At 45.3% G+C, this 20,115-nt stretch overlaps 1 protein-coding gene across 1 annotated transcript; it reads right to left on the bottom strand.

The window, feature by feature from the left end:
* Window positions 1-2,101: 2,101 nt before the first annotated feature.
* On the bottom strand, window positions 2,102-6,263 carry KRT18 (keratin 18). Its single transcript, XM_066584211.1, has 7 exons — window positions 5,791-6,263; window positions 5,072-5,154; window positions 4,707-4,863; window positions 4,425-4,589; window positions 3,764-3,889; window positions 2,943-3,163; window positions 2,102-2,298 (listed from the first exon to the last, which is right to left on the bottom strand). The coding sequence occupies exons 1-7, from the start codon at window positions 6,187-6,189 to the stop codon at window positions 2,175-2,177; spliced, it is 1,275 nt and encodes a 424-aa protein (XP_066440308.1). The 5' UTR covers window positions 6,190-6,263; the 3' UTR covers window positions 2,102-2,174.
* Between the last annotated feature and the right edge of the window lie 13,852 nt (window positions 6,264-20,115).

Here is a 20,115-nt window from a genome sequence, read left to right as displayed (position 1 = left end):
ATGAGGCATGTATGGATCCCGTTCCAACCATGGCACAGCTTGAGAATGATCCAATATGCCGATGGTAGTTAAAACTCTAAACTTTATCCTATATGTTTGAAAAGTCACCAACATATAATGCAGACTGTTTGGACATTTTGGATGGAAGGGCATCCTTAATCATAGTCGAGCTACAATTAAAGACTAATTTCCATCCGAAACATGTAACTGGCCTACAATATATGTTGGTGGTTTTTCGAACGCATGGACCAAAGTTTGACTTTTTAACTTACCATTTGCATGCCTGATCACTGTCAAGTACAAGTGTGTGAACTCAACCGTTGGGTTCATCCTATTGGCACCATTTTTGCTAGTTTTTTATTCCACCTTTTAGTGGGAGATGAGGTGAACAAAAAAAAGCATTAACTCTGGCGCTGTTTAAATTATACTGTATTCACCATGTGAGATAAATAATAAAATCATCTAAAAGTTCAGACTTTTACCGGTGTAGGAGAACTAATTGTTTTTATTGTCCATATTTTTACATGAAAAATGGAAAAAGGGTTTTGTTAAACGTTTTATTAAACTTTTTTTTACATTTTTATTACCACGAAGAGGACAACCATGTGATAACTGCAGTAATGAGAATCCTGGTGGTTTATGGAGGGCTACACCCAGCCATCAGTAGATCTTTGTAATTGACGTTAACCAATGCCTCCTGCTTTGTTCTGTTATCGGAACCATCGTGCTCTGTATACACTCAACAGGCAGGAAGGAATGTAAAACATCTCAAGCAGGTCTCTTATCTGTGTAGCTACTCAGATAACTATGTTACACCTGGATCACAAATATTCATACCCTTTAATTCTATGTGATTGTTCCCAGCAAGAGAAACCAAGTAATCTTGTAGATATGATACCTTTTAATGGCTAACAAAAATACATGATGTTCTTGCGAGCTTCCGAACCAACGCAGGGCTCTTCTTCAGGCTTAAATGAAATAGATCCGAAGAGGCATGCATATTTATACACACTTATGACACGGCCCCAAACCTTTGTTTTCTTTAATTCTATGTGATGTGAAAGGGGCCCTAAATATGGTCACTGATGAAGGGTCATGTTAACCAAGATGTCTGTCAGCAGTCCTTCTCATTGCAGCATCATGGGAGTGTGTGGACGGAACCTCCGATGCCGATATGAATGGGGCTTTACAGTAAGATCAGCTGTCCATATAGCAATTACACTCACCAATTTAGGCTAACTACACATGGGCAAGTACAATATCATTCCGAGAAACTCGGCCTGATATTGCACTCGGCAATGCGCGTTTTAACGGTGGATGCAGGGCAATTTTCAGGCAAGATTAACCCTTTCCAATCCACTGTCTGACGTCTGAAGACATTCTGATTGAAGGCTGTACAGCTCTGATGTTAGAGGACATCGGGCAGGGTATTCTTACTGTATATTACTGGCCGCTCTGTTGTTGGGGGTCTCTCAGGCATGTCACATACTGCAGTACTGGCTCTAGCCAGCAGATGGCACCATTGTATAATGCCAGAAAGAGAAAGCCCCCTAGGAAACCCTGAATTCAAAATTGGATTGCAAAGGGTTAAGTGTTTCCCATTGATTTCAATGGCAAACCTCGCATGCACATTGCACGGCATTCGAGACCCATGTAATGTATTTAAGGTCCCACTGAAATCAATGGACGATGCGTTCCTGAGGAACACGAAAAAGAATAGAATATGCCACAATTTGTTCCTTGTAGCAATGCTGTTAGGGAAAACATCGCTCATGTGTATGACTCCATTCAAAAGAACAGAGTTTATATTCATGCGAGTTTGGTGCATCTCACAACGCACAAAAGTCATGCTCGATTCTCGCTCGTGTAAAACCAGCCTGATAAACGTAGTTGAATCGAATTACCCGATCCTTATCTCTTCCAACATCTGTCATCGAGGGAGAGTCAGGAGCCCCTCAAACACATTAGATGATCAGCTAGACCTGTTGAAATCTACAGGTTCAGCCAATATACATCTAATCCATATGGCCACCCTTATGGTTGAGTTGCTTTATACCCAGATTCATTCAACTGTCAATAATAATCACAACTTCTACTAAAGTACTTAAAACCTGGAATCTTTATTGAAATGCATTGGACTATCACATAGTGCCTCCAGGTGGTGGACAACAGAGTTAGGATTTGAGGACATGTGTGTCGTTGTTTTCTGACACAACTTTTCCATCTATTATCTTCTGCGTTGTTGTGATGACTTTCTTCACAGTCTGTGTTGTTGTTGCTGAAACTGCATCTTGGAGACTGCAAATAGAAAGAACCAGAAAGTTTAGAATAATAATAACCTGACGATTTACATCTAATTAACATAGTGGCCTAGGGGGTTAACTTGACCGCCTTGGGGAATGGGTTGATCCCTAAGTAAAGTAATATATAATATTATAGAATTTATTTATTTTTTCCCTTTTTTTCCAGTTTCTTTCAATCTAAATATATAACTACAGGATAAAGAGAATCTAATATTAGGTTCATGCTGCCTGAATCACTGGCAGCATGAAACAGAGAAAGGCAAACCCATTGTCTCCATGCAGGCTTCATTATTAAACACTGTGGCACTTCAGAATAAACACACTTTGAAGTTTGACTCAGGATGGAGCTCTTCCCTTTTGTGTATAGGGAGTAGGCTGTCAATCAACATGCTGCGGATGGGGAGAAGCCAGCGCGGCCCACCTGACTCGGAATATCTGTTGTGAATCAAACTTCGAAATGTGTCTATTCTAAAATGCTGCAGTGTTTCAGAGTAACACTTACATGCGGGCACTCTGCATACCTGTCTCGGGTTCGTGCATCCCGTGGTTTGGGCAGCAAGAACTCGTGACATTTCCCTTTATTTGTTTATGATGGTTTCACAAGTAATAAAGATGACAGATGAGATTTGTGACACTTACTCAAAGTCATCCCCATCGAGCAGACGTCTGTAAGTCTGGATTTCAGATTCTAGTCTCAGTTTGGTGTTGAGTAGAGCCTGGTATTCAAGCTGTTGTCTCTGGCAGTCACTGCGGACTTGTGTCAGTTCTGCCTCCAGTGACTGGGCATTGGCACCTAACATCTCTAATTCCATAGCATACCGAGATTCGGTGTCATGGAGTGAGCCTTCAAGACTTAACTTCTGCGGGAAAAGGGAAGATTGTTAGGTACAGAGATCAGCATATACATCTGGTGTGCTTGACACTTGGCGCAGAACAAGTAAGCATGAGGCCCATAGCAAAATGTGGATTGAGGGCCCATTCTACTATAACCATATTAATAGCAAGTAAATGAGCTTCCCAGATCCAAAAAAAGTTAAAACCTGCTTAGGGTGATGGGAAAACAAAAAAGTCGTGTTTGCTCATCTGATGTCCTTCTCCTTCCATTCTGCTGCTGCTCTTCACTTCCTGATGAAACATGTGACTGCTGTAGCTAATCCCTGGCCAAAGTGAGCTGGTAATTGGCTACCACAGTCACATGTCCCTGGCGTCAGTGAAGTCGTCACTGAAACAAGAAAGAGAACAGTGAGGAACTGGCACCGGTGCAGTGGGAGTGGCGGGGGATCAGGTGGGAAGAATATGACTTTTTTGCATGTTTTTTCACTACCCTAAGCAGATTTAAAAATAAAAAAAATGGGGAAATTGATAACCCCTTTAACTGCTGGGCCTCATAACAGTTGCTATATGTTGCTCTGCAGGTTCTGCTCATACTTGGTGATGTGATTAATGTTCACATTTTTTACCTGGTTTCGTAGAGTATCAAGCTCAATTTCCAGAGACTGTACGTTGCGTTTTAGCTCTGTTACTGTGGACCTTGCTGAGTGCAGATCCTCGGAGTCCCGAGTTACTTGTACAGTATGTTCCTCCACCTGTGTGAAAAATAAGACATATTCTACTTAACCACAATGTAGGCCAGTAATATATCTTCTTAGCAAGTCCAGTAAAATATATCTACTGTAAGGCCCAATGTCCACGGGTGGACTGGAATTGCGGACGATCCGCAGTTCAAGCCGACCACAGTTCAAGCAGTTCATGCTGGCCATGCCCACAAGCATGCAGATTTGATTTGTGGATCTTTGTATGCGGAAATCAAATCACAGCATGCTCCATTTCAGTGCGGTTCCCACATGGACGGCTTCCATTGAAGTCGATGAAAGCTGTCCGATCTGCGGCCCGTCCACAAATTCTGTGGGAAAGCAGGAGTTTGAAAAAAAACCCTCTACTCTGCATTGCACCAGCCATCGTTTCCGCACACATCCACTGTAAAGTAAACAGAAGACCCGAACAAATACGGATGGTCCTTGGGCGCAGGTAGAGTTGAATTCTGCTGTGGGCTCCCGCATGCGAAATCCAACCCGTCCGTGGACATGAGGCCTAAGGCCGATCACTAAAATTTGATTTTACCTTTGTCTGGTACCACTTCTCTGCATCTTCACGGTTCTTCTGTGCCAGTGTATCATACTGTGCCCGGATGTCTGCCATGATCTTACCAAGGTCTTGAGTTTTGGGGGCATCTACCTCCACGGTTACTGCAGAACCAGCTATCTGAGCATTGAGTTGGTTGACCTCCTACATGAACACAAAAAATACACAATATATCAATGTTGCTTCTGTACTGTTCACTGGACACGCACCCTCCTCTCTACATCATCACTTTCTTTAATATTGCTTAGTTTTGGTGCTTACATCTTCCTGGGTCTTCTTCAAGTAGATCAGCTCTTCCTTTAGAGACTCAATCTCATTCTCCAAGTTCAATCTGGAAATATTGGTATCATCGATGACCTTGCGCAGCCCGGTAATATCAGACTCTACAGACAGTCGGATAGCCAACTCTGACTCAAACCTAGGGTGAGAAAGAATGGAAATCAGGACATAGACATGACATCTCTGTAGGCTACTGTAATCTGCTTATTTTGCTCAGCCATGACAGTAAATTTCACCTGTTTGTCACATCATAATTCATACCTCACACATTATGCTACATTTATCTGAGCTGAGGTTAATTAAGACGTAAGAGAAAGTTTGTATGAACTCAACAGAATCAGACTTACTTTACTCGGAAGTCGTCAGCCGCAAGACGTGCGTTGTCAATCTGCAGAACCAACTGGGAATTCTCAATAGTGCTGTCAAATACCTGCCAGTCGAAAAGGAAATAAAGTCAGTGTGGAAGTCAAGCAATGAAAAGGTGGAAAGTTAAGTCTAATAGGGTGATTTCATCACTATGCTCATGGAACTATAAATCCCAGCAAGCACTGCAAGCTAAAGATCAATGGTATGGAACTAGAGTAAACTTTTTATTCTTCTGCCCTTCTCGAAATTTAAGACTTTGGCACTATCACAGCTGCTGAGCTACTCCAGATGTCCAGCTTCTGATGTAGCGTTAGTGGTTTTATTAACTCTCATTAATCTTAATAAATTGTTTAATTTGGTCAACTTATAAAATGTTCAGAGATTATATACAGATCTGCTTAACAAGTGTTGGGTTAAAGCTCAAATCCTGGGAGCCTAGCTCTATAACTCACTTCACTAATGATTTGTTTGCAGTTCTCCATTGCTGGCAGGAAGAAAATCCGCTTAACCTCATCCTGTCCACACCCATAGTCTTCTATCTCCACAAGAGTCTGCATCACGCATACATTATATTCCAGGACTAGAGTTTTCCTTACAAAGTCCATTGTTACGTATATCTTAGTATTTCCAAATTATTTCAATATTGTATTAAGTTTTTATAAACTTCAGTTTGCAAGTGACTACAACCAAATATCCATACCTGTTTCCGCAGATCCTCCAGAATCTTGAAATACGAACTCCAGTCCTTGGAGGGTCCCTTCTTTTCCGTATGTTGACGAATCTGCACCTCTAGTTTCTCATTGGCTGATTCAAGACTCCGTACCCTCTCCAGGTAAGATGCCAGGCGGTCATTGAGGTCTTGCATGGTTTCCTTCTCATTCTGAACACCTCCTAGAAGGCTACCTCCAGATACGAAAGCACTGGAGCCACCACCAAACCCTGAACCTACTGTAGATACCCTAGATACTGAGATCCGGGATCCTGAGCCTCCTGCCCCAGCATGGACGCTAGCAGCGCTGCTGCCACCTCCAAATTGAGAGCCATAGGTAAAGGGGCGCTGCTGTCTTGTGGAGTAAGTGGTAAAAGAGGAGAAACTCATGGTTACAGGCTAGTGAATACAGAGGTTCACAATGACCACCGGTAAAGAGCTGCTGGTAATTCTGTCCTGCTCTGAGAAGTGGAATTTATACCTAGAGATCAGCGTAGAGCACAGGGGGAGTGACACTGCTCTCCGCCTTCTGCAATCCTGCCCACTGGAAGTAGTGACGGTGGAGATGCCTGGGGGAAGGAGACCAGTTTCATTCATACAAAAGTGTTCAGTATGGAGCAGCTCATACAAAAGTGTTCAGTTCTCAATTTATGGTGGTATAGAATGAGGAAATATATGGACGAGGTATTCTACATGATTATTACATAGTAGTAAAGGGGCAGCGTTGCAGTTATTGCATTACATTCAGTTATCAGTTCGCAGCTGAACTTGCATGTCTCTATTTACAAACCCCATGCTGTATTGAAGTGTGGTGATTTTGGTGAGTTTCAGTTGAGCGTATTGTAACACGTCGTAATACGGAGGTGTCATAGATGACCTTATATCCGTATGTCATCAGTATTTGATCTGTTTTTGCCTCCATATGTTTTATTATCTACTGGATAAATAGTGATCTGTAATTCACCATAGAAAATTATAGCAGTAAGGAGGAAAAAAACGGATCATGCTGCGTTTTTAAAAACCGTCCGTGAAAAACACGGCCATGCGAATAGATAGATTTATATTAGCTCTTTATTACGGTCTGCAAAACAAGGACCTAACATGCACTTGTCTGAAAGCGGGCTTTGGGTTAGATTTTTTTTTTTAATCAGAACTTTTTAGGTTCACGCCATGTTTGGATTGTAACTAGAGATGAGCGAGCGTACTCGTTAAGGCAAACTACTCGAGCGAGTAGTACCTTATGTGTGCGAGTACCTGCCCGCTGGTCTCTAAATATTCGGGTGCCGGCAGGGGGAGTTGCGGGAGTGAGCAGGGAGGAGCGGGGGGGGGGGGGGGGGTGAGAGAGAGAGATCTCCCCCCCCCCCCGTTCCTCCCCGCTCTCCCCCGCCGCTCCCCGCCGGCAGCGGAATCTTTAGACATGAGCGGGCAGGTACTCGCATAAGGCACTACTCGCTTAAGTAGTCTGCCTTAGTGAGTACGCTCGCTCATCTCTAATTGTAACGTCTCCTGAATGTATGTAACTTGCTGCCTAGTCTGCTACACTTTTCGGTAAAGTTGAGGCAATGTTATAGCGACATATACAAGAATATGGCAAAGGCATAGTCTTATGACATAGGTTTGGCTAATGATAGTCTATGGTTGTGTTAGATGTATATGTCAGATATATCATAAGCATGATGGGAACCTGGTCGGAGAAAATTTGCAGCGTTTACAGGATTGCATCAGGACTTACCGTGTGGGTGCGATTTTAACAAGTCTATATGAAAAAACAATCAGTGCTGAATCTGCAGCCGTACTGAGCCGACAATTAATTCTTTGCTGCCGATTTTCAATGCAGAATTTAATGAACTCGGTGAATTCCTCGTAATTACAGGTTTCATTGTGGATTTGTTTGTCCTGTGTAGATATAGCTTACGGTTAGCTTCACACGGGCGAGCGCGATTTCGGGCGTGTTGCGCTCACCAACATTCATTTTCCTTGTGTATGCGAGCCGTTTTTTTCTCAAAATCGCCTTGTTTCACTTCGGGGAAGTGGCGCTCCTCCGCCACGTCTGTTTCTCCTATTGTTTTCAATATATAGACGTCGCATCGCAGCCACCTAGCTGGGAGATGTGATGCAAGAGCATGCAAAAAGATAGGACGCGCTGCAATTTAATTGCGGCATCATATCGGGAAAAAAAATTGCTCATGTTCATATTCGTGCGAGATTTGGGCTTCACGCAACGAACAGATCTCGTATGATTTTCTTGCCTATGTTTCAACATGGGATGGAATATTCCACAACAGTGTTGCAGAAATGTCTGTCTCCGGATTTTGCACCAAAGTCCGCACTGCTAATTGCAGATTCTGATGCAGAATTGACGGCTGGATTCTGTTATTCTCAATTCCGCACGTTAGCAGTGCAGATTTTGGGGCCGAATATTCAGCAGGAGGTCATATGAATATGCGTCCCATGTGAAAGGTCCCTTAGGCTAATTTCTAACAGGGGCAAGTGTGATATTGGGCTGTGATGCACCAACTGATACCGCACTTGCCAATGTGTGGTTTTCCCGCGGATCCAAGCCGTTTTTTTTAACAAAAACGTCTCACATCACATTAGTGAAGTAGCGATCCTCCGGCGCGGCGGATCGCTGAGTGTTTCCAATTGTTCACAATGGGAAGCCTCACATCACATCGCACTCACGTGCTTCTAGCATGCGGTGCAGTGCTTTGCCGTTTCTATTGAACACTGTGGTATGCGATGCGAGGGCTCGCCCAAAAATAGCACATGCCGTGATTTATTTTCCTGCATTGCGTTGCGATGAGATGCGGGAAATGATCGCTTAGGTATATGAAATCATTCAAAAGAATGGGGCTGATATTCGTGCGGGATTTGTGCATCTTGCAAGACATTAATCTTGCGCGAAATTCTCGACTGTGTGAAACTGGCCTCAAGAATGTTCCCACTGGTTGGAAATGCTGCGGATTTTCCACAGCAGAATATCCACAGCAAATCTGAAGTGTAAATTGGTGTCGATTTTGACGCAAATTTTGGTGTTGGTTTCACTCTTTGATTTGCATAGGTGGAATCCGCACTGACAATATGCAGCAGAAATCCATAGCGCAGGTCGGTTTATGCTGTGGATTTTGTCTGCAGCCTGTGGATGGGATTTTTAAAAACCCATCCCCAATGGTTGTACTATATACGCTCTGGAATTTCCGCAGCTGATTCCGCTGTGGAAAGTCCGTAGCATTTCCGACCCTCGGGAACATATTAGTGTATTGTCACAAAGTGCAGATTTGTTGCGGAGATTTCTGCAACTGAAAATCTCTCCTATACATGTGAATGGGGTTGTTTCTGCCATGTGTGCCTAGACACATATGGATACTCTGCCCGCTTTGACATGACAGTATTACATATGAATGTCTTGGGTGGACTGTGGTTGTGCTGGCCCCAACTCACGGCATTATGTATCCCTGTAGTGCTGTCAGTATGGGATACTCCCATAACACATTTATGTGAAGGTGGACCTACTTCGAGTTGCAGATGCACTTTCACGTAAGAATGCGAAAACGTATGTATCAATTGAGTGACTACTATGGTCTCCATACCCTTCTGTTGAAGTCTAGCCTTCACAGGGCTGTTGTGTACTCCTAATTCTGGTTCATTTTTACTATCAATAAGATTATGATATAATATGAGAGCGATAAAACTAACAAGTGCGCTCATTGTAAAGGAAAAAGTTGTTGGAATCGAATGAAGCTTTCTCTGTGTGATTGTAACGTTGATATAAGTGAGTGATTACAATATCAGAGGAAAAGGATAATTTATTATGAAAATCTGAACACTTGAAGGGAGGTTCTAGTACCCTGTTGTATCGCCTCTAGCTTGGATACAAGATGTGATACAGGCAGTCATGGAGGCTCTAGTACCCTGTTGTACCGCCTCTAGCTTGGATATGAGATGTAATATGAGCGGGCATGGAGGCTCTAGTACCCTGTTGTACCACCTCTAGCTTGGATATAAGATGTGATATAGTCAGGCATGGAGGCTCTTGTACCCTGTTTTACCGCCTCTAGCTTGGATACAAAATGTGATACGGGTGGGCATGGTGGCTCTAGTACCTTGTTGTACCGTCTCTAGCTTGGATACAAGATGTAATACCGGCATGCATGGAGGCTCTAGTACCCTGTTGTATCGCCTCTAGCTTGGATATAAGATGTAATACGAGCAGGCATGGAGGCTCTAGTACCCTGCTGTACCACCTCTAACTTGGATACAAGATGTCATACGGGTTGGCATGGAGGCTCTAGTACCCTGTTGTACCGCCTCTAGCTTGGATACAAGATGTGATACAGGCAGTCATGGAGGCTCTAGTACCCTGTTGTACCGCCTCTAGCTTGGATATGAGATGTAATACGAGCGGGCATGGAGGCTCTAGTACCCTGTTGTACCACCTCTAGCTTGGATATAAGATGTGATATAGTCAGGCATGGAGGCTCTTGTACCCTGTTTTACCGCCTCTAGCTTGGATACAAAATGTGATACGGGTGGGCATGGTGGCTCTAGTACCTTGTTGTACCGTCTCTAGCTTGGATACAAGATGTAATACCGGCATGCATGGAGGCTCTAGTACCCTGTTGTATCGCCTCTAGCTTGGATATAAGATGTAATACGAGCAGGCATGGAGGCTCTAGTACCCTGCTGTACCACCTCTAACTTGGATACAAGATGTCATACGGGTTGGCATGGAGGCTCTAGTACCCTGTTGTACCGCCTCTAGCTTAGATACAAGATGTGATATGGTCAGGCATGGTGGCTCTAGTACCTTGTTGTACCGCCTCTAGCTTGGATACAAAATGTGATACGGTGGGCATGGAGGCTCTAGTACCTTGTTGTACCGTCTCTAGCTTGGATACAAGATGTGATATGGGCGGGCCTTGAGGCTTTAGTGCCCTGTCGTACTGCCTCTAGTTTGGATACAAGATGTGATACAGGAGGGCATGGAGGCTCTAGTACCCGGTTGTACCACCTCTAGCTTAGATACAAGATGTGATACGGGTGGACATGGAGGCTCTAGTACCCTGTTGTACCGCCTCTAGCTTGGATACAAGATGTCATACGGGTTGGCATGGAGGCTTTAGTATCCTGTTGTACCACCTCTAGCTTAGATACAAGATGTGATACGGGCAGACATGGAGGCTCTAGTACCCTGTTGTACCACCTCTAGCTTGGATACAAGATGTGATGCGGCGGGGGAAAGGAGGTTCTAGTACCCTGTTGTACCACCTCTAGCTTAGATACAAGGTGTGATATGGGTGGACAGGGAGGCTCTAGTACCCTGCTGTACCGCCTCTAGCTTGGATACGAGAAGTGATACGGGTGGGCATGGAGGCTCTATTATCCTGTTGTACCTCCTCTAGCTTGGAAACAAAATGTGATATGGTGGACAGGGAGGTTCTAGTATCCTGTTCTACCGCCTCTAGCTTGGATACAAGGTGTGATATGGGTGGGTATGGAGGCTCTATTACCCTGTTGTACCTCCTCTAGCTTGGATACAAGGTGTGATATGGGTGGGCACGGAGGCTTTAGTATCCTGGTATACCGCCTCTAGCTTGGATACAATATGTGATATGGGCATGGAGGCATACAGGTTCTGTATGGTATACTGTGGTATATTGCTTCACCTTTCCTGTAACTGAGCCTCTAGATCGAGCAAACTCGTAGGCTGTTGAAGTTGGGGTCCTAGATGGTCCCATACATGTTCTATTGCATATAAATCCGGTGGTCGGGCAGTCATGGACGTGTGCCAATTTTGTGGAGGCATTCCTGTGACCCCCTTGTGTGTGCGGCCAAGTATTATCCTTTTGGAAGGCCTGCCATATGAGGCAACATATTGCTGTTGGGTTTTCCTGCACATGTCGCTGAGCTTTTATTCTCCTTCGTACCACTATTAGGGGTGACTGACTTCATATACAATGGCCCCCCAGACAATTACACCAGCAGTGGTGGCAGTAAGACACTCCCCCGCAAAGGCAGGGTTGAGGCACTCACCCTTAGGTTTTCAGACATGAGCATGGCCATTGTCAGTGCCCAAATTAAATCTGGATTCGTCACTCAAGACAACCCGGTACCATCCAGTAGCAGTTTACTTTCATCGTTAACGGCACCACTGCAAACAAAGAGAATTATGGTTGGGTGTCAAAGGTAGTACATGTAATCGGTGCTGTGATACCAAATGTCCTTCAACCAAGTGCCTAGTGCTTGTTGGATCATCAGATGATCCTCTCTACTCGTGGTCTTTCGAGGGTGTCCTGAGCCCAATCGCCTTGTGTGCCCTCATCCATCCACTAGTCCCAACACCTCCTAAAAATGGTCAGAACAGCCCAGGTGGTGGGCAATTTATCGATACGGCCATCCGGCTTCTCTCATTCATGTAATGCGCTCCCTCTAAAACTCTGTTAACTGGGCAAAATCTCTTTGATTGCCTCATAGAGGCGTCTAGTGGTCAACAAGTGGAAAAGAGGTCCGTACACAGAAGTGGCCTCTGAGAGCCTTTTTATTGGCCAAGTGTGGAACCACTTTTATGGCCTCAGGTGACAAGACTGTTCATCTAATCACACCACAACTCTAATCATTTGCATATCTGCCTGAGATGGAACTGCATGCCGGGTTGACAACTCCCAGGTGCTTGATTTTTTTGGCCAAGAGTGTATTTATTCTGCTGGAAAAGGGTTATGACCCATCTAGAAAATGCTGTGACGTGCCTCCGCTTGTGCTCTTATGTGTAGATGTGGATATGCTATTCTAAGGGTATATTAACACTGGTGAGTTTCACTCTTAAGTTCTGTGCATTGTGAAATGCACAGAAATTGCACATAACAGCAGCCCATTGTTTTCAATGGGTTAATTTACATGAGCTATTTTCTGCTGGCACCCATAGCGCGAAAATGAAAGATCACAGCATGTCCTATATTTGGGCGATTCTGTTCCAGACTCGCCCATTATTTCCTGAATGTGTGAAAAAAAAATCACATAGCACTTCCATGCCATTCAATTGGCACGTGAGTGCAGTCTGTTTTCCATTTTATCTATTGGAACAACATGCAGTTTCTTTTTTTTTTTTTTTTCACATCGATGTGATACATATTTCTCGCTAAACACATCGCAATCACAGAAAAATCACAGACTTTCAAGTGTGATATCGGCCGGATTTTCTCGTGTAAACACAGCCTAAATCTAGGGCTCCACCTTTGAGTCGTGGTGAACTCGTGATCATGTTCTATTATGGAGATGATGGCACAGTCACTCGCATTCCTATTTTCATAGGGAAACATTCAGACCGGGTTGCAGTGATTTATGGCCGTAGAGACCCAACTGAAATTGACCGCAAAATTTTCTTGTATGGAAAAAGTAACTGGTTAATGAGTAAAATATGTATTTTTTTATTAACCCTTCCAGAAACTAATAGACATGTTTTTTGAAATGGCTGATAGATGAATAACCGATTGGAGAACTTTCCATACAAATGGCCATAAACGGACAAAAAAAAAAGAACATTGGGATCCACAGGATAAAGAGCAAACATTACTGAGGGTGCGGCTTTTCTAACCCCTGGTGATTTTCTGTTATTAAGGAAAGTCATGATGTGCTGCCATACGTACAACTGGGCCTGCCAACGCAAGAGTTGCTTTCACCAACCAGCTTTCCATTTTGGTTCATAAATAGGGTTACTGAGTGCAGGAATAGCAAGAGTAATAAACATTTTATTCCATATGGAGGCCTAAGGAAGCATTATGTCAGATTCCGACAAATACAAAAAGTTCCATGTTTCATCGGATTACACAGAAGTCATCACCTGGATCATGGCCATAACTATAGAGGATGCAGTTGTACTCGGGCCCAGGAGCCTTAGGGGGCCCATAAGGCCTCTCTTCTCCATATAGGGAGCCCAGTACTATGAATAAACCACTATAATTGGGGGCCCTGTTATAGATTTTGCCATGGGGCCCAGAAGCTTCAAGTTACGCCTCTGACCCAGATGCATTACTTGTAATGGAGAATACCTAATATTATAGTCCTATAGGGGGCATGTGTTGCCTATAGAGGTCTAAGAGTATATTCACACAAGTTTGACAAAAAATGGCAGCAACATGTGAATACACCTGGAAGAGCACTTGAGGTAATAATCCCCTACAAGCTCCGGCTCAGCAGATAAGATGATATGAAGCACTATCCGTTCCCTGTGCCAGTAATAAACTATAACTGATAAATGATAAAGATGAATGATAATGTTGGTATTCATTTATGACTTACAGGAAGAGGTAGCGATAATATCTCAGGGTGAATGACACATTCATACAGTACTTTAGTTACATGTGTTATAACTCTTGATGGATGAACTTGACCGCAGCGGCTACCACGCCCCATATCTCTTACCTGACTGCACTTCATGGCTCACGGCAATAGGTTTTCCAGTATAAGTATACTCAGCTTAAGCTCACAAAACTTGCACATTAAAACATTTGTGTGAAATCACCCTTAGAGAGTTTGTGCCAGGAGATTTAACCAGTTTGAGAATGTTGGGCTTGAGTAATCAGCTGATTGCCACGAGTCCCGCTTTTGGCAAACATATGATGTTGAGGAGGAATGCAACAGCAAGCTTGACATTTCCCCTGGAGGAGAAATGTAGTATTGCAGGACGGCCATTCACATAAATGGTCATGAAAAGGTTCCCCAGTGGGTTCCTCTGCTCTATTATGTTGATATGCCTTAATCACCTTGTGTATAATTGAACACATAGAGGAGATGACGGCCCTAGAGTTTGGTCACCCTATTACATCCCTATATCAGGCTTGCATTTTTTCTTTAGTCCACCTTTTCCTAAAACAAGAGGGACAGTGTGACCCTTAAAGGGGTTTGTCATTAAAACAAAACCTCGTCTACCTGCTCGGCCTGGCCTAAAGTAAAAAAAGAGGGCATACTCACCTGTACTGAGAGCCACCATCGCTATTGACGGCGACTTCCAGGTAGATGGCCCGGCAGAAGTCAGGTGTTTTCTGCGGCCAATCAGAGCCCGCAGTGCTACCGTACCAGGAGCATGTTCGGTGATGTATGTATAGCTACACTGCAGCCTCTGATTGGCCGCAGACGACACCTGACTTCCTCTGGGCCGTCAACCCGGACATCTCCTGCATCCCAGAGCTCCGGGACAGGCGAATATGCCCTCTTTTTTTTTACTTTAGGCCGAGCAGGTGGACGGGGTTTTGTTGTAATGACAAAACCCCTTTAACCCCTTGAGTGGCGGGTTTCCTACCACCCTGTCAGACCCACCAGGGCAGGTTTTTTAAAATGGTCTAATCATTGAATTTCAACTAATTTTGCAGTTGTGTCTCAAGAGCCATAACTTTTTCATTTTTCCATTGACATGACCATATAAGGGCTTGTTTTTTGCGGGACAAGTTGTGATTTTTTAAACAGGGGGGAGGAAAAAAAGAAATGGGGAAAAAAGAAAAAAAGGGGCCATGTCATTAAGGGGTTAAATAATGTATTAACTTCCTTCTCTGGGTCATTACGACGCACGGATACCAGATGTGTGATTTTATTTTTGATTTTTTACAAAGTGAAGGGAGACAAGTGTTTTTATAATTTTTTTACTTTTGTTTTTTTTTTACTTTTTTTTTTTTTTGTCCCTTTAGGGGACTTTCACAGGGACCCATCAGGACCCCCTGATCACATTCCGGGGGTCCAATGGTGACAGCCCTTTACATGCTGCAGTGACAGCCCTTTACATGCTGCAGTCACATAGACTACAGCATGTAAAGGGTTAATACAGCAGAGATCGGAGGTTTTCTCTGATCTCTGCTGTAAGAGCTGATACCTAGCTGTCCTCTGACAGCCAAGTACCAGCTCTCCCTGCCACAGAGACCATCGGCTTGCTTCTGACAAGCCGATGGTCTCTATGGCAACCTGTAAACAAAGCAGGAGACTTAGAAGCAGGAGATTGCCGGCAGATCGGCAATATCTTCTGCTGGTTTTTCAAAGCCCTTGCTTTGTTCTCTGTGGGACTGTGCAGGCAGAGCACAATGTCACAGCTTGTGGCATTGTGCTCTGCAGCTCCCATAGTGATACATAGCCCGGAAATCTTCCGGGCTATATCACTATCGGCAGTGAAGCTCGTCACGGAAAATTTCCGGGTGTGCCACTCAAGGGGTTAAGGTGCCTTTTCACGGGCTGATAGTTGCCCGAATAATTGCTCAAACAAGTGATTCTGGGTGACTGTTGGCCCGTGTACACATGGCCCCGGACAGGGCAGTGAGAGAGTAGTCGCCCAGTACTCACTAGTCATTCCGTTTCGGCTCACTTAAAACGGAACGACTACTAAGCAGCTTCTCGCTCAGCATGAACAGGCGTTTCTCAATTTTGAGTGACTGCCTATTTGCAATGAGTGAAGCCTGGCTTCCAAAAATGATCTCCACCTGCTCCGCCTCCGTTCTCTGATAGGCTATTGCTTGTATGTTAAAGTGCAGGAGCAATAGTCACTGTCAGACATTTATATGCCTGACAGTTGCCTCATGCAAAGGTAACTTTAGGTAGGTTTCTAAGCTTCTTTACCAACCTTGCAATCTTTGTGATGGGAGAACTACAAACAAGTTTACTTTTTCATAGAAAAGAGAGCAGGTCCAACTTGAGGTGGGACCCCTTCTCGAAAGGGAGCAGGTCCAACTTGAGGTGGGACCCCTTCTCGAAAGGGAGCAGGTCCAACTTGAGGTGGGACCCCTTCTCGAAAGAGAGCAGGTCCAACTTGTGCTGGGACCCCTTCTCGAAAGGGAGCAGGTCCAACTTGAGGTAGGACCCCTTCTCGAAAGGGAGCAGGTCCAACTTGATGTGGGACCCCTTCTCAAATTGATTTGCTAACCAAGTTCAAATGAGTGAGAAAATGAGCGGGCACACTTTTTACATAGCTTTTCAGAGGATTTCATTATAAGGCACAATAGCCTGATTTCAACGGATGAATCAATCTGGCATGTTCTTCAGGGTGTCGGCTGACTGACTGGTTGCTTGAACAATTGTTCGTCTGTGAGCCAGGCAACTTTCCTCAAGCAAGGACAACCAAGACTCTATTGTGCAAAGATAGCAATTAAATCAAATACAAAGAAACCAAGAGACACAGTTGATACTGAAGAACCTGAATGCTACGAATGATAAGAACTGAGATAATATTAGGAGTTTCTCCAAAACAAAGAAAACTATCTCATACAAGCCAAACAATAGAATCCTCTAACCGGAAAGGGACTCCTCTGCAGACAGCTGTTTTGGTCTTCTTGCCCCTTGTCAGTACAGAAGAGGGTACTACTTGGCCTGATAATATACCATAAGGTCCTTGATTGGCTGAACAAACATTCCTACGAACATTCATTCCTGATCATTGCCCAATGTAAACAACAAAGGAGAACATGCTTGTTTGTCATTTGATCGTATTTTTTATGTAGACCAAAAACAGATTGTTGGCAGCTAGAGTTGAGTGAACTGAAGCAGTTGAACCCTGTTTCGTCAAACTTTAATAAAAGTGTGGTTTAGCATGAACAAAGTTTTTAGCAAAGTTCTATCTGAAAGAGGGCTCTACTGGTTCGGTTCGATCTACACTAGTCCTGAACGTTGATGGATAGTACTGTCTAAAAGCCATATAAGGCCTGTAGAATACTGTAGAATAGAGTGTTGAGCATGTATGGCTCTTAGACAGTATTATACACGAATATTAGGGGTTTTGGTGAACTTCCGGTTTGGCTCAAACTAACCTGCTGAACCGAACTTTTCAAAAGTTTGCTCATCACTATCGGCAGCATGTCTCCTGGTGTAAATAGTGGATGTGTTGCCGACAATAATGTAAATGTATGAGATGAGTTGGTATTAATGATCACATTAAAGGGGTTGTCCCGCGAAACAAAGTTGGGGTATACACTTCTGTATGGCCTATTAATGCACTTTGTAATGTACATCGTGCATTAATTATGAGCCATACAGAAGTTATTCACTTACCTGCTCCGTTGCTAGCGTCCTCATCTCCATGGTGCCGTCTAATTTTCAGCGTCTAATCGCCCGATTAGACACGCTTGCGCAGTCCGGTCTTCTCCGTGTTGAATAGGCCGGTCGTGCTGGAGAGCTGCTCCTCGTAGCTCCGCCCTATCACGTGTGCCGATTCCAGCCAATCAGGAGGCTGGAATCGGCAATGGACCGCACAGAAGACCTGCGGTCCACCGAGGGTGAAGATCCCGGCGGCCATCTTCGCAAGGTAAGTATGAAGTCACCGGAGCGCGGGGATTCGGGTAAGTACTATCCGTTTTTTTTTTTCAACACATGCATCGGGTTTGTCTCACGCCGAACGGGGGGGGCTATTGAAAAAAAAAAAAACCCGTTTCGGCGCGGGACAACCCCTTTAACAATTGTTCATTTGATTGTTCCCAATACTTGCCCAGTGAAAATTAAAGCAAAAATAAGCGCCAATTCACACTTTTGTGCAGAAATCTGTCTGGGTAAAAAGACCGTTAGATGCAGTTTGGTAGGGGGTACTACTTTTCATTGAAGTCACACAGCTGATATAAGGCCCATTTAGACTGGCCGAGTGTCGAGCAAACGATGCCCGACACTTGTCCCTGCCCATACTAGCTCCCGCATACCTGCATGGGAGCTAGTATTGCTGGCTCACAGCAGGGAGGCTGCAGGAGATTTCTCTCCTCTCGCTCCCCCACCCCTCTCCATTGCCTTAAAGGGGTTGTCTCGCGAAATCAAGTGGGGTTATACACTTCTGTATGGCCATATTAATGCACTTTGTAATATACATCGTGCATTAAATATGAGCCATACAGAAGTTATTCACTTACCTGCTCCGTTGCTAGCGTCCTCGTCTCCATGGTTCCGTCTAAATTCGCTGGCAGCTTGCTTTTTTAGACGCGCTTGCGCAGTTCGGTCTTCTCCTTTCAGCACGAGCCGCTTCAGTGTGCTCGCCGCTACAGCTCTTCTGCGCATGCGCAGACGAGCTGTCACTGCTCGGGAGCGCGCTGGAGCGGCCATTCTGTACCATCCTCTGTTAGAGGAAGGTGCAGAGCCGCCCAGCCGAGAAGCCCAGCCCAGCAGCCCAGCAGAGAAGCCGCCCAGCCGTCCAGGTAAGTGATGGGCCGGGGGAACTGTCGCTGGGCTGGGGGGGGGGGAACTGTCGCTGGGCCGGGGGGGGGGGGGGCTGTCGCTAGGCCGGGGGGGCTGTCACTAGGCCGGGGGAACTGTCGCTAGGCCGGGGGAACTGTCGCTGGGCCGGGGGGGCTGTCGCTGGGCCAGGGGGGCTGTCGCTAGGCCGGGGGAACTAGCGCTTGACCGGGGGGGGCTGTCGCTAGGCCGAAGGGACTAGCGCTGGGCCGGGGGGGGGCTGTCGCTAGGCCGGGGGAACTGTCGCTGGGCCGGGGGGGCTGTCGCTGGGCCGGGGGGGCTGTCGCTAGGCCGGGGGAACTAGCGCTGGGCCGGGGGGGGGGGCTGTCGCTGGGCCGGGGGGGCTGCCGCTGTGATGGGGGGGGGGGGCTGCGCCGGTTACCTTCAGCCTGGCGGTGGGTGACTGGTCGGCCGTGTTCACTCCAGGGGTCCGGTCGGCGGCTGCGGGGCGTCTGGTTGCCATGGAGACACAGCTGGTAGCGTCTCGGGAGCGCGCACGTCAGGCTACAGCAAGCGATGCGAAAAGAGCTGGCGGCCATCTTGGGAAAATATTTATAAGTTGCTGAAACGCTGGAACTGTAAGTAGAAACCAGCTAGGAAAGTCATTTACAGGGGTAATTAGTAATGTATGTTTAATTAGGGGGACTGGGCAAAAAAAAAAATTCACTGCTTCCTCGAGACATGTCCTTTAACATAGCCTCCGCTCAGTACTGAACAGCTGCTATTTACACTGAACGATCAGCGATCAGCTCATCGTCCATTGCTTATGCTGCATAAACGATGGGCGATGAGCAGATCACAGATCACTCAGTGTAAATAGCCGGTGTTCAGTACTGAACGGCCTCTATGTTAAGGCAATAGATAGGGGTGGAGGAGCTAGTATCCAGGTTCACGGGAGCTAGTATGTGTGGGTATGAGTGTCGGGCAAATGATGCCCGACACTCGTCCCGTCTAAATGGGCATATAGTTTTAAAGACCCATACACATTAGAGTTTAATTGTTAAAACCTGCCAACTTCAACTTCAGCGAGACCAGACAACTGCTGCATGTTAATGGGGACCTCTCAACAGAAGCCGTGAAGGGAAAATAATAGGTTTCCTTGAATCTTAACCTCTTTCCCTATTTTGTGTCATAAGG

This window comes from Eleutherodactylus coqui, chromosome 1 (genome assembly GCF_035609145.1).
Source record: "Eleutherodactylus coqui strain aEleCoq1 chromosome 1, aEleCoq1.hap1, whole genome shotgun sequence".
NCBI classification, from domain to species: Eukaryota; Metazoa; Chordata; class Amphibia; order Anura; family Eleutherodactylidae; genus Eleutherodactylus; species Eleutherodactylus coqui.
The sequence above is the reverse complement of the archived record's forward strand: the minus strand, read 5'-3'. Positions and strand labels throughout refer to the sequence as shown.

What these genes read in the sequence shown, in the direction of transcription:
- KRT18 (XM_066584211.1), bottom strand. Translation starts at nt 6,189, where the DNA reads ATGAGTTTCTCCTCTTTTACCACTTACTCCACAAGACAGCAGCGCCCC. An exon ending in AGAAGTGGTACCAGACAAAG is followed by an intron (nt 3,890 to 4,424) that starts GTAAAATCAAAT and finishes TTTTTCACACAG; the next exon opens with GTGGAGGAACATACTGTACA. An exon ending in TTGATACTCTACGAAACCAG is followed by an intron (nt 3,164 to 3,763) that starts GTAAAAAATGTG and finishes CTTTTCCCGCAG; the next exon opens with AAGTTAAGTCTTGAAGGCTC.